At 51.3% G+C, this 12,170-nt stretch overlaps 1 protein-coding gene across 2 annotated transcripts; it reads right to left on the bottom strand.

Annotated features, from left to right (window-relative positions):
* Nucleotides 1–600: 600 nt before the first annotated feature.
* On the bottom strand, nt 601–11,923 carry QTRT1 (queuine tRNA-ribosyltransferase catalytic subunit 1). Of its 2 annotated transcripts, none has more exons than XM_035287495.3 (10): nt 11,661–11,923; nt 11,354–11,422; nt 11,116–11,254; nt 5,083–5,161; nt 4,849–4,964; nt 1,655–1,793; nt 1,327–1,402; nt 1,083–1,192; nt 917–1,004; nt 601–837 (listed from the first exon to the last, which is right to left on the bottom strand). In XM_035287495.3, the coding sequence occupies exons 1-10, from the start codon at nt 11,901–11,903 to the stop codon at nt 685–687; spliced, it is 1,212 nt and encodes a 403-aa protein (XP_035143386.1). In that variant the 5' UTR covers nt 11,904–11,923; the 3' UTR covers nt 601–684. The 2 variants fall into 2 exon arrangements, with proteins under 2 accessions (XP_035143386.1, XP_078216721.1); XM_078360595.1 differs by having other exon boundaries at nt 917–968.
* Between the last annotated feature and the right edge of the window lie 247 nt (nt 11,924–12,170).

Genomic DNA, 12,170 nt, shown 5'->3' with positions numbered 1-12,170 from the left:
ACCATTTCTTTTCTTTTGTTTTTTGAGACGGAGTCTCCCTCTGTCGCCAGGCTAGAGTGCAGTGGCACAATCTCCACCGCCCAGGTTGAAGTGATTCTCCTGCCTCAGCCTGCCAAGTAGCTGGGACTACAGGTGCGCCACCACCCCCAGCTGATTTTTGTTATTTTTTTTAGTAGAGATGGGGTTCACCTCGTCGGCCAGGATGGTCTTGATCTCTTGATCTCATGATTGCCTGCCTCAGCCTCCCAAAGTGCTGGGATTACAGGTGTGAGCTACCGCACTCGGCCAAGATACCATTTACTTGATGGTAATGACCTTGGGCAAGTTACCTCCCTTCCCTCGGCCTGTTTCCTCAGCTGTGAAAAAAGAGAGCCCTCCATGGTGTCTGGGGGGCCTGGGCCCCAGGAACCAGGCTGCTGCTCCCACTCTGGGGCACCCCCTACACGATGGGCACTGGCAGGTGATTTCCAGCTATCAGCTGCTGCCATGGTGATGTGTTATGATTGGTCAGAAGGGGAGATATTCAACCACAGTGACGCTCAGACCGGGACAGGGACCCAGACAGGCCACCTCCCCAAGAAGACACAGACACTCTGTAAGTTACAATTAAAAAAAAACAAACTTCCAAAAAGAAATCCTTCAGTATCTTCTAACACCTCCCTCCCTCCCTCCCACAATGCCAGGTCAGCCCAGTGTGATTCCCACGGAGGCCAGAGCGTCAGTGGCCCAGGTGGGACAGAGGGTGGGGTCCCCGTACATGGTGCCCATGAAGTCCCGCACGAAGTCCGGGAAGCGCTTCTCCACGATGCTGGTGCGGATGGCACTCATGAGCTGCAGCTGCCGGGAGGGGAGGTCAGCATGGGTCGTGGGCACCTGGGACACACCCCCGCCAGCTCTGCCCCGGGCGCTGGCTCACCTGGTAAGCGATGTTGTGCACCGTGAGGTGGTGCAGCGCGGCGGTGTTGTCGCTGTGCAGGAGTGTGTGCAGGAAGGCGCGGCTGTGACTGCAGAGCGTCAGGGGACAGCTCAGCACAGCCGCCTGGTCCCCTCCACGCCCCACCCCAGCTCCCCATCCTGCCTACTTCTGGCACGTGGGGCAGGTGCACTCTGGGTCTATGGGGCTGAAGTCCTTCTCAAACACCTTCTTCCTCAACTGCAGGTTCCCGGTGGGCACCAGGGCAGAGCCAAAGCGCTGCGGGAGAGGAAGTGTGAGGGAAGGGGTGGTGTCACACAGAGCTTCATTCTTCCGGGCCCTCCCACCCCCAAGCTTGCCTCCCCAGTCCTCCACCAGTCTCCCGCCCTGATCGCCTTCTGCCAGAGCCTCACCGCTGTCCGTGTAGGGAAGACACAGTCGAACATGTCACATCCAAGAGCCACGCAGACCACCAGATCGGTGGCATAGCTGGGGTTGCAGCCATGGTGGGAGGGGGGCAGAGAACCTCAGGGGCTTCCCAGGGCCCCTCCCACCCCTCACATGGTCCCAACTGGGCCATATTCCCTCAGAACAGCCTTCAAGGGACAGCCACATCCTCCTAGTTCCCCCAGATCAGAGCTGTGTCCGTTTCCCCCAAATGCCACCCCCCAAGCAGGGCAGGGGGTCCCCAGGAATCCACTCCCCACAGGTAGGGCTCTGGCTCCCCTATCCACAACATACCCAACCCCCATCAGATATCGGGGCTTGTCCTTAGGCAGCCGAGAGGTGCTCAACGCCACCATCCGCCAGAACTGTGCCTTGCTCTCGCCCCCGCTCAGGCCCCCGATGGCAAAGCCAGGCACGTCCCGCTTGGTCATTTCTGAGGGTACAGGGTAAGGTGAGGGCAACCACAGACGAGGAAATGCAGCTGCTCTTCAATTCCAGAACAGACCCTGCCTAGACTTCCGGAGTCCCTCAGGGAGAGAGACAGAGAAATACACAGAGACAGAGAGACAAAGACAGAGATGGGCTGGGCGTGGTGCCTCACACCTGTAATCCCAGGAGGCTGAGGCAGGTAATTACCTGAGGTCAGGAGTTTGAGACCAGCTCGGCCAATACAGTGAAACCCCATCTCTACTAAAAATGCAAAAATTAGCCGGGTGTGGTGGCACATGTCTGTAATCCCAGCTACTCAAGAGGCTGAAGCAGGAGAATCGTTTGAACCCGGGAGGCAGAGGTTGCAGTGAGCCAAGATCACCACTGCACTCTAGCCTGGGTGACAAGAATGAAACTCAGTCTCAAAAAATAAATAAATAAATAACAGCCGGGCGCGGTGGCTCACGCCTATAATCCCAGTACTTTGGGAGGCCGAGGGGGGTGGATCACGAGGTTAAGAAATCGAGACCATCCTGGTCAACAAGGTGAAACCCCATCTCTACTAAAAATACAAAAATTAGCAGGGCATGGTGATGCGCGCCTGTAGTCCCAGCTACTCGGGAGGATGAGGAAGGAGAATTGCTTGAACCCAGAAGGCGGAGGTTGCAGTGAGCCGAGATCACGCCATTGCACTCCAGCCTGGGTAACAACAGCGAAACTCCATCTCAAAAAAAAAAAACAAAAAAAAAACAAAGGCAGAGATGGAGAGGGAGAGGGAGGGACAGGGAGACAGAGAAGACGGTCTATCAGTCTGTCTGTCTGTCCAGAGGCTGGTGCTGCTGCTAATCTCAGCGAACATTTATTGAGTGTGTGCTGTATGCAAGACTGTTTCCTTCAATCCTCAGAAGGGGCACCACCCACAGTCCCTTAGCTGAAACTGTTGGAGCCAGATGCGTTTCAGAAATCGGAATTTTCCAGATTTGAGAATAATAAACATCCCATCTGCTGAGTTACAACAGCCTGTCAGGTAAGGCGTGGTGGCTCACGCCTGTAATCCCAGCACTTTGGGAGGCCAAGGCAAGCAGATCATTTGAAGTCTGGTGTTCAAGACCAGTCTGGCCAACATGGTGAAACCCTGTCTCTACTAAAAATACAAAAAGTAGCCAGGCTTGGGTGCATGCCTGTGGTCCCAGCTACTCAGAGGCTGAGGCAGGAGAATCTCTTTTTTTTTTTTTTGAGACAGAATCTTGCTTTGTCGCCAGGCACCAAGCTGCAGTGCAGTGGCACAATCTCGGCTCACTGCAACCACTGCTTCCCAGGTTCAAGCAATTTTCCTGCTTCAGACTTCCTAGTAGCTGGGACCACAGGCACATGCCACCACATCCAGCTAATTTCTAGATTTTAGTAGAGACGGGGTTTCACCATGTTGGTCAGGATGGTCTCGATCTCTTGACCTCGTGAACTACCCGCCTCAGCCTCCCAGAGTGCTGGGACTACAGGCATGAGCCACCGCGCCCAGCCAGGAGAATCTCTTGAACCTGGGAGGTGGAGGTTGCAGTGAGCCAAGATCACATAACTGCAATCCAGCCTGGGGGACAGAGCAAGATTCTCTCTCAAAAAACACCCAATAACCTGTCATTAAACACTGTAACATTTCTGCCACAAAATATGTGAAGATTTCCCGGGGTAAGGAGCAAGGGTAGCAAGAGCATTAGGACAAGTACCTAATGCGCGTGGGGCTTAAAACCTAGATGACAGGTTGGTAGCTGCAGCAAACCACTATGGCAAATGTACAGCCTATGCAAGAAACCTGCACATTCTGCACGTGTCCCAGAACGGAAAGCAAACATTTTCTTTTTCGAGACAGAGTTTCACTCTTGTCGTCCAGGCTGGAGTGCAGTGGCACGGTCTCAGCTCACTGAAACCTCTGCTTTCCAGATTCAAGCGCTTCTCCTGCCTCAGCCTCTGGAGTAGCTGGGATTACAGGTGCCCAACTGATTTTTTCTATTTTTAGTAGACACAGGGTTTCTCCATGATGGGCAGGCTCGTCTCAAACTCCTGATCTCATGTGATCTGCCAGCCTCAGCCGGTATGCCCGGCCAAAGTAAAATTTAAAATATATGAACAGTGGGTGGCCAGTTAGCTCAGTTGGTTAGAGCGTGGTGCTAAGAAAATATATAAATAGAAATATGTGAAGACTTATAACAACTGGGATGAAAATGAGAGATCCAGGTTAGTCATGAAATGAGCTGGCTGGGTATGGTGGCTCACACCTGTAATCCCAGCACTTTGGGAGGCCAAGGCAGGCAGACCACCTGAGGTCAGGAGTTCATCACCCTGGCCAACATGGTGAAACCCTGTCTCCACAAAAAATAAAAAAATGGCCGGGCGCGGTGGCTCACGCCTGTAATCCCAGCACTTTGGGAGGCCGAGGCGGGTGGATCACGAGGTCAAGAGATTGAGACCATCCTGGTCAACATGGTGAAACCCCATCTCTACTAAAAATACAAAAAATTAGCTGGGCATGGTGACGCGTGCCTGTAATCCCAGCTACTCAGGAGGCTGAGGCCGGAGAATTGCCTGAACCCAGGAGGCAGAGGTTGCGGTGAGCCAAGATCACGCCATTGCACTCCAGCCTGAGTAACAAGAGCGAAACTCCGTCTCAAAAATAAATAAATAAATAAATTTAAAAATAAAAAAATTAGCCAGGCATGATGGTGGGTATCTGTAATCCCAGCTACTTAGAAGGCTGAGACAGGAGAATCACTTAAACCCGAGAGGTGGAGGTTGCAGTAAGCAGAGATAGCGCCAACGTACTTCAGCCTAGGCTCCGAAGTGCAACTCCGTTAAAAAAAAAATACTAGAAGACCATGAGCTACTGGAATTACAGCCATTCTCTCAATACAGTCTACCGCACATGGCCTGAGAGCCTTTGCTTCAGCTGTTTTTTCCACCGCTGTGCCCTTCCACCCATTAGCAATCGAATGCCACCATGTGCCAGGCCCATGTGGAGACCTCCTCAATGGTCAGGCCCTGGGCCTGCCAGTGCCCCGCTCTACCTTCAAGGCAGGTGGCCCGGAGATCTGCATCCAGCCCCCCCTGGATAATGGCGAAGAGGTTCTGCTTGTCCGGCCGCTGATGGGCTGCAATGCACCGGTCTAGCCAGCGGATTGACCTGCAAGGGAGCCCCGGGCACAAGCCCAAGGAGCCTGGTGAGGCGATGGGGGACAAGCTACAGGACCAGGATCCCCACCCCCCCATATGCCCCACATATGCACAGAGCATGCACACACCTGTACATGGCCTCCTCCACGCGTGGCCCGGTCACGGTGCTGCTGACCACGTCATCCAACTGCATGATGATATCTGAGCCTGACAGTAAGACGGGGGCAGCATCACTGGGAAAGCCCCCAGTGCTTGAAGAAAGCCTCCTGTCACATGGGGACAAGTGAGGCTCCCCAAGAGCACCGCCCTCCCCCATCTCGCTACCTCCCACATAGCTGTCCTAATCTGTTTATGCAGCAGCCAGAAGGAGCACCACAAAATGTGCCTTTGATCCTGCCTCTCCCCAGCTTAAAATCCTATGTGTTACACAGAATAAAAATCCTAAAATGTCCAAAGGAATTCCTTAGTGCATGGTGTGCCACAGTAAGCTTGGGAAACCAAACTTCCATCAATAGGGCTCAGCTGGCCAGTCATGGCGGTTCATGCCTGTAATCACAGAACTTTGGGAGGCCGAAACGGGCAGATCATCTGAGGCCGGGAGTTTGAGACAAGCCTGGTGTGGTGGTGAGCACCTGTAATCCCAGCTACTTGGGAGGCTGAGACAGGAGAATCGCTTGAACCCAGAAGGAGGTTGCAGTGAGCTGAGATTGCGTCACTGCACTCCAGCCTGGGCAACAGAGCAAGACTCCATCTCAAAAAAATTGATAAATAACTAGAGCTTTGAACACTGGCCAGATATTTGATGATGTTAATGAATTACTGTCAACTGTTTTTTTGTTTTTTTTTGAGACGAAGTTTTGCTCTTGTTACCCAGGCTGGAGTGCAATGGTGCGATCTCGGCTCACCGCTACCTCCGCCTCCTGGGTTCAGGCAATTCTCCTGCCTCTCAGCCTCCTGAGTAGCTGGGATTACAGGCATGCGCCACCATTCCCAGCTAATTTTTTGTATTTTTAGTAGAGACAGGATTTCACCATGTTGACCAGAATGGTCTCGATCTCTTGACCTCGTGATCCATTGCCTCGGCCTCCCAAAGTGCTGGGATTACAAGCATGAGCCACTGCACCCAGCCCTGTCAGCTGTTTTAAGATGGGGTGATAGTATTGTGGTGATACATTATATATATATATTTATTATTTTTTTTTTTAATAGAGACAGGATTTCATCATGTTGGCCAGGATGGTCTCAATCTACTGAACTTGTGATCCACCCGCCTCGGCCTCCCAAAGTGCTGGGATTAAAGGCGTGAGCCACTGCGCCCGGCCTCTATGGCTGTGTTTTTTTATTTAAAAAAACAACTCTTATGTTTTAGAGATAGGGGATTTGCTGCAATATACTACAGATGATCTAAGATTTTGAAATCAACCAAAGGATGGGTACAATGGCTGATGCCTGTAATCCTAGCACTTTGAAGCTGAGGTAGGCAGATCACTTGAGGCCAGGAGTTCGCGACCAGCCTGGGCAACATGACAAAACTTTGTCTCTTCAAAAAAAATACAAAAATTAGCCAGGTGTGGTGGTGTACACCTGTAGTTGCAGCTACTTGGGAGGCTGAGGTAGGAGAATCACTTGAGCCCAGGAGGCAAAAGTTGCGGTGAGATTATACCACTGTACCAACCAGCCTGGTTGACAGAACGACACCTTGTCTCAGGAAAAAAAAAAAAAGCATGAGATACCACGGCAGATCTTATGAAATCAAGAAGATAAGAAGAGAAATATATATACTTTCTTTTTTTTAAAGAGACAGGGCCTTGCTCTGTCACTCAGAAAGGACTGTAGTGGGGGAATCATAGCTCAATGTAACCTGCAACTCCTGGGTTCCAAGCAGTCCCCTAGGCTCAGCCTCTGGACTAGCTGGACTATGGCTGCCTGCCATCATGCCTAGCTAATTGTTTTAATTTTGTAGAGATGGGGTCTCATCATGTTGCCCAGGCTGGTCTCAAACTCTTTTTTTTTTTTGCAATGAAGTCTCACTCTGCCGACAGGCTAGCAGTGGCGCAATCTTGGCTCACTGCAACCTCCACCTCCCAGGTTCAAGCAATTCGCCTGCCTCAGCCTCCCGAGTAACTGCGACTATAGGCACGCATCACCATACCTGGCTAATTTTTGTATTTTGGTAGAGATGAGGTTTCACCATGTTGGCCAGGATGGTCTTAATCTCCTGACATGATCCGCCCACCTCAAACTCTTGAGCTCAAGTGCTCCTCCTGCCTCAGCCTCCCAAAGTGCTGGGATTACAGGCATGAGGCTGCCTGTGCTCCCCCCCCCACTAATTGTAACATTTTCACCAATACCTGTCTCTCTTGTGGACTGTAAGCTCCAAGAACCATATATCATCAGCCCAAAGCCCCACAGGGAGTAGAAGCCACGGAATCTCTACATAGAGGGCCTAAGGACACCAACAGGTTTCAAGGCATACTGCCCCAGGAAGGTCAGGCTTACTTTCCCTTCTTCCTTGAAGCAGGTCATAAAACTAGAAAGAGGCTGGGAGTGATGGCTCATGTCTGTAATCCCAGTACTTTGGGTGGCTGAGGCAGGTGGATCATGCGGTCAGGAGTTCAAGACCAGCCTGGCCAACATGGTGAAACCCTGTCTCCATTAAAAAAAAACAAAAACAAAAAAATTAGCTGGGCACGGTGGCCGGCACCTATAATCCCAGCTACTCGGGAGGCTGAGGCAGGAGAATTGCTTGAACCCAGGAGACAGATGTAGTAGTGAGCCAAGATCGCAACACTGCACTCCAGCCTGGGTGACAGAGTAAGACTCCATCTCAGAAAAACAAAAAGAACCTAGAAAGAATTCTGTGACCTTCTCCACTGAGGAGGCTATAAAACCTAGCTGAGGGCCGGGAGTGGTGGCTCACACCTGTAATCCCAGCACTTTGGGAGGCCGAGGCGGGTGGATCACGAGGTCAAGAGATCGAGACCATCCTGGTCAACATGGTGAAACCCCATCTCTACTAAAAATACAAAAAATTAGCTGGGCATGGTGGCACGTGCCTGTAATCCCAGCTACTCGGGAGGCTGAGGCAGGAGAATTGCCTGAACCCAGGAGGCGGAGGTTGTGGTGAGCCGAGATCGCGCCACTGCACTCCAGCCTGGGTAACAAGAGCGAAACTCCATCTCAAAAAAAAAAAAAACACCTAGCTGAGGCAAGGCGCGGTGGTTCATGCCTGTAATCTCAGTACTTTGGGAGACCGACAGGCAGATCAAAGGTCAGGAGTTCAAGTCCAGCCTGACCAACATGGTGAAACCTGTCTCTATTAAAAATACAAAAATTAGCTGGGGGTGGTGGCATACACCTGTAATTTCAGCTACTCAGGTGGTTGAGGCAGGAGAATCACTTGAACCTGGGAGGTGGAAGTTGCAGTGAGCCAAGATCATGCTACTGTACTCCAGCGTGGGTGACAACGCGAGATTCTATCTCCAAAAAAAAAAAAAACATAGCTGATCTTCACTTGACATCATAGATGATCATAAGACCCTCATGGGAGAGGTACCCATCTTAGTCCTGACCTCAAGGAACAAATGTCCTTATTTTTTAATACACAATTCCCCCAAGCTTATCACAATTAGCTCATATTCACTTTGTCCAATCATATTTCTTCACAACTATCCACTTCTTAATCAAACCTAAAAATATAAAGGGGTGAGGCACAGTGGCTCATGTGTTTTTTTTTTGTTTTGAGACAGAGTCTTACTCTGTTACCAGGCTGGAGTGCAGTGGCGAAATCTTGGCTCACTACAACCTCCACCTCAAGTGATCCTCCTGCCTCAGCCTCCTGAGTAGCTGTGACTGCAGGCACATGCCACCATGCCCAGCTAATTTTTTGTATTTTACTAGAGACGGGGTTTCACCATGTTGGACAGTATGGTCTCGATCTTTTGACCCTGTGATCTGCCTGCCTCGGCCTCCCAAAGTGCTGGGATTATAGGTGTGAGCCACTGTGCCCAGCCTCATGCTTGTAATACAAGCACTTTGAGTGGTCAGGGCAAAGGATCGCTTGAAGCCAGGAGTTCAAGACTAGCCTAGGTAAAGTAGTGAGACTCTCATCTCTACAAAAAATTTTTTAAATTAGCTGGGAGTGCTGCTGTGCACCTGTAGTCCCAGGTACTCTGGAGGTTGAAGTGGGAGAATCACTTGAGTCCAGGAAGTCAAGGCTGCAGTGAGCTGAGATCACATCACTACACTCCAGCCTGGGTGACACACAGATCCTATGCACGAAAACAAAAACAAACAGGCTGGGTGCAATAGCTCACGCCTGTAATCCCAGCACTGTGGGAGGCAGAGGGTGGCAGATCACTTGAGGCCAGGAGTTCTAGACCAGCCTGTCCAACATGATGAAACCCCATCTTTACTAAAAATTAGCCGGGCATGGTGGCACACATCACCATAATCCCAGCGACTTGGGAGGCTGAGACAGGAACATTTCTTGAACACAGGAGGCGGTGGTAGCAGTGAGGCAAGATCACACCATTCCACTCCAGCCTGGGTGACAGAGCAAGACCCTGTCTCAAAAAAAAAAACAACAAAACAAACAAACAAAAAAACCCCTATATATATGGGTCTTCCTGCGTCTTTGGGTCTTCAGTTCTAAAGACTCCTGTGTCACATAAAACAAATATTAAATAAACTTGGGCCAGGTGCAGTGGCTCACACCTGTAATCCCAGCATTTTAGGAGGCCAAGGCAGCCAGATCATATGAGGTCAGGAGTTCGAGACCAGCCTGGCCAACATGCAAAACCCCATATCTACTAAAAATATAAAAAACTAGCCAGGCGTGGTGGTGTGTGCCTGTAATCCCAATTACTTGGGAGGCTCAGGCAGGAGAATTGCTTGAACCCAGGAGGTGGGAGGTTGCAGTGAGCCAAGATCATGCCACTGCACTCCAGCCTGGGCAACAGAGCAAGACTCCATCACAAAAATAAATAATTAAATAAACAAACAAACAAAGTTGTAGAGAAGTAAGGTCAGGGCTTTAAAATCAGTAAAAAACTGTAGTAATAAAGGCTGGGCGCGGTGGCTCAAGCCTGTAATCCCAGCACTTTGGGAGGCCGAGGTGGGTGGGTCACGAGGTCAAGAGATCGAGACCATCCTGTTCAACATGGTGAAACCCTGTCTCTACTAAAAATGCAAAAAATTAGCTGGGCACGGTGGCGCATGCCTGTAATCCCAGCTACTCAGGAGGCTGAGGCAGGAGAATTGCCTGAACCCAGGAGGTGGAGGTTGCGGTGAGCCAAGATCGCACCATTGCACTCCAGCCTGGGTAACAAAAGCGAAACTCCGTCTCAAAAAAAAAAACAACTGTAGTAATATATAGTCAAATGAATTTGTAGGCTTTTCTCCTGCTATTCAGGCTTTTTTGTTATAGGTGCTTCTTTGTTACAGGGGCTTCAGCCATAAATCTAAGATAACAACAAAAAAAATATTTCTTCCACCCTACAGTGTCACTCTATTAGGATGATGAGGGGAAGAGGGGTGTTGACCCTGTGTTTCCATGGTTCTTTACAAGGTTCAGAAAATGTTAATTATCTTTGTCAAGAAATGGGGATATTGGGCCAGGCACAGTGGCTCACACCTATAACCCGAGTACTTTGGGAGGCAGTGGCAGGTGGATCATCTGAGGTCAGGAGTTCGAGACCAGCCTGACCAACAAGATGAAACCTCATCTCTACTAAAAATATAAAAAATTAGCCAGGCGTGGTGGTGGGTGCCTGTAATCCCAGCTACTTGGGAAGCTGAGACAGGAGAATGGCTTGAACCCAGAAGGTGGAGGTTGCAGTAAGCTGAGATCGTACCACTGCACTCCAGCCTGGGCAATGGAGAGAGACCCCATCTCAAAAATAAATAAAAAAATAAAAATTGCAGTAATAATACTTAAGCTACTACATGGCCAGCGTGGAGATTCACTGACATCATCTCATATGCACTTGTCAACAATCCTACCAAAGACCTGCTATTATGTATCCCCGCTTTGAGTTGGCTCAGCTGAAGCTCAGGGAGGAGTGACCTGCTCAAAGCACACGACACCCAGAGAACAGGACCTGTGTCACCTTCATCCACTGACAGACAGGGTAAGGGGAGGCTCCCCGGGGTCCTCTCACCCAGTGCGTTCTGGATCTGCACGGATTTCTCCGGGCTCAGCAGGGTCTCATTGCCGTCGTAGGGGGAGCGGAAGCGGACGCCTTCCTCCGTCACCTCGGACAGAGACACCAGCGACACCATCTGGAAACCGCCGCTGTCCTAAGAGAAACCCCACCGCAAGGCTGTCAGCGGGTGGAGATGGGGGAAACTCTCACTCCAGAGAAGTACTCTGGGATGCCGGCTCTCTCCTCAGCTCACCGTTAGCAGATTATGAGGCCAATTCATGAAGCCGTGGAGACCGTTGGCTTTTTGGATCAGCTCGGGTCCCTGGGTTGATGGAATAAAGTGTCAGATTAGGGGTGAACGCCTTCCTGGGGGCTCTTGTTGGGGGAGAGAGCTGGCCAGCTTTAGTCCCTGATGCTTTCACGCCCATCCCAAGGCCCAGTCATCTGGGGGCGCTCAACACGTCTGATCGATTGACTTTGGGAGGAATGTCCGGATCTGGGGGACGTTCCATGGCTCCCAAGGCCTCTCTGCTTTCCCGCGAGCCGCAGACCCCACCCACCGGCCTTAGACCCAGATGGTAGGTATTGCCCAGACAGATTCGGCAACCCAGAGCGTCCAGCTGCTCGGTCGTGATGCCCTTCATGGTGGCCTGCGTGCCCACTGGCATGAACACAGGAGTGGCCACTGTTCCATGCGGCAGCCGCAGCTCTCCTGCGCGGGCCCTGGAGCGGCTGCATTCGGCCACCAGCCTCATGATCCTTGGGGCCGACTCCAGAGAAACCTGGGTGGCCGCTCCCGCCATCTTGACTGCCGGAACCACGTGGGCAGTACCACACAGTGGGCGGCGCCATGTTGGCTGCTGTCACGTGACCGCGCGATGCTTTCTGGAGCCCGGGAAAGCGTCGGGGGACCATGGCAACGAATTCGAACCGCTGGTCCTGGCTGGGTGCCCACTTAACTCCTACCCGCAGCACGCTAAAGCGAAGAATCAAAATTGAGCTGGGAACGAATCCCATCCTTAGCGCTTTCGAGCCACAATCAGAGATTCTTGCATAAAATGTGACGAATT

The sequence above is a fragment of the Callithrix jacchus genome, chromosome 22, assembly GCF_049354715.1.
Source record: "Callithrix jacchus isolate 240 chromosome 22, calJac240_pri, whole genome shotgun sequence".
Taxonomy (NCBI): Eukaryota; Metazoa; Chordata; class Mammalia; order Primates; family Cebidae; genus Callithrix; species Callithrix jacchus.
This window is presented reverse-complemented; position numbering and strand designations above follow the sequence as displayed.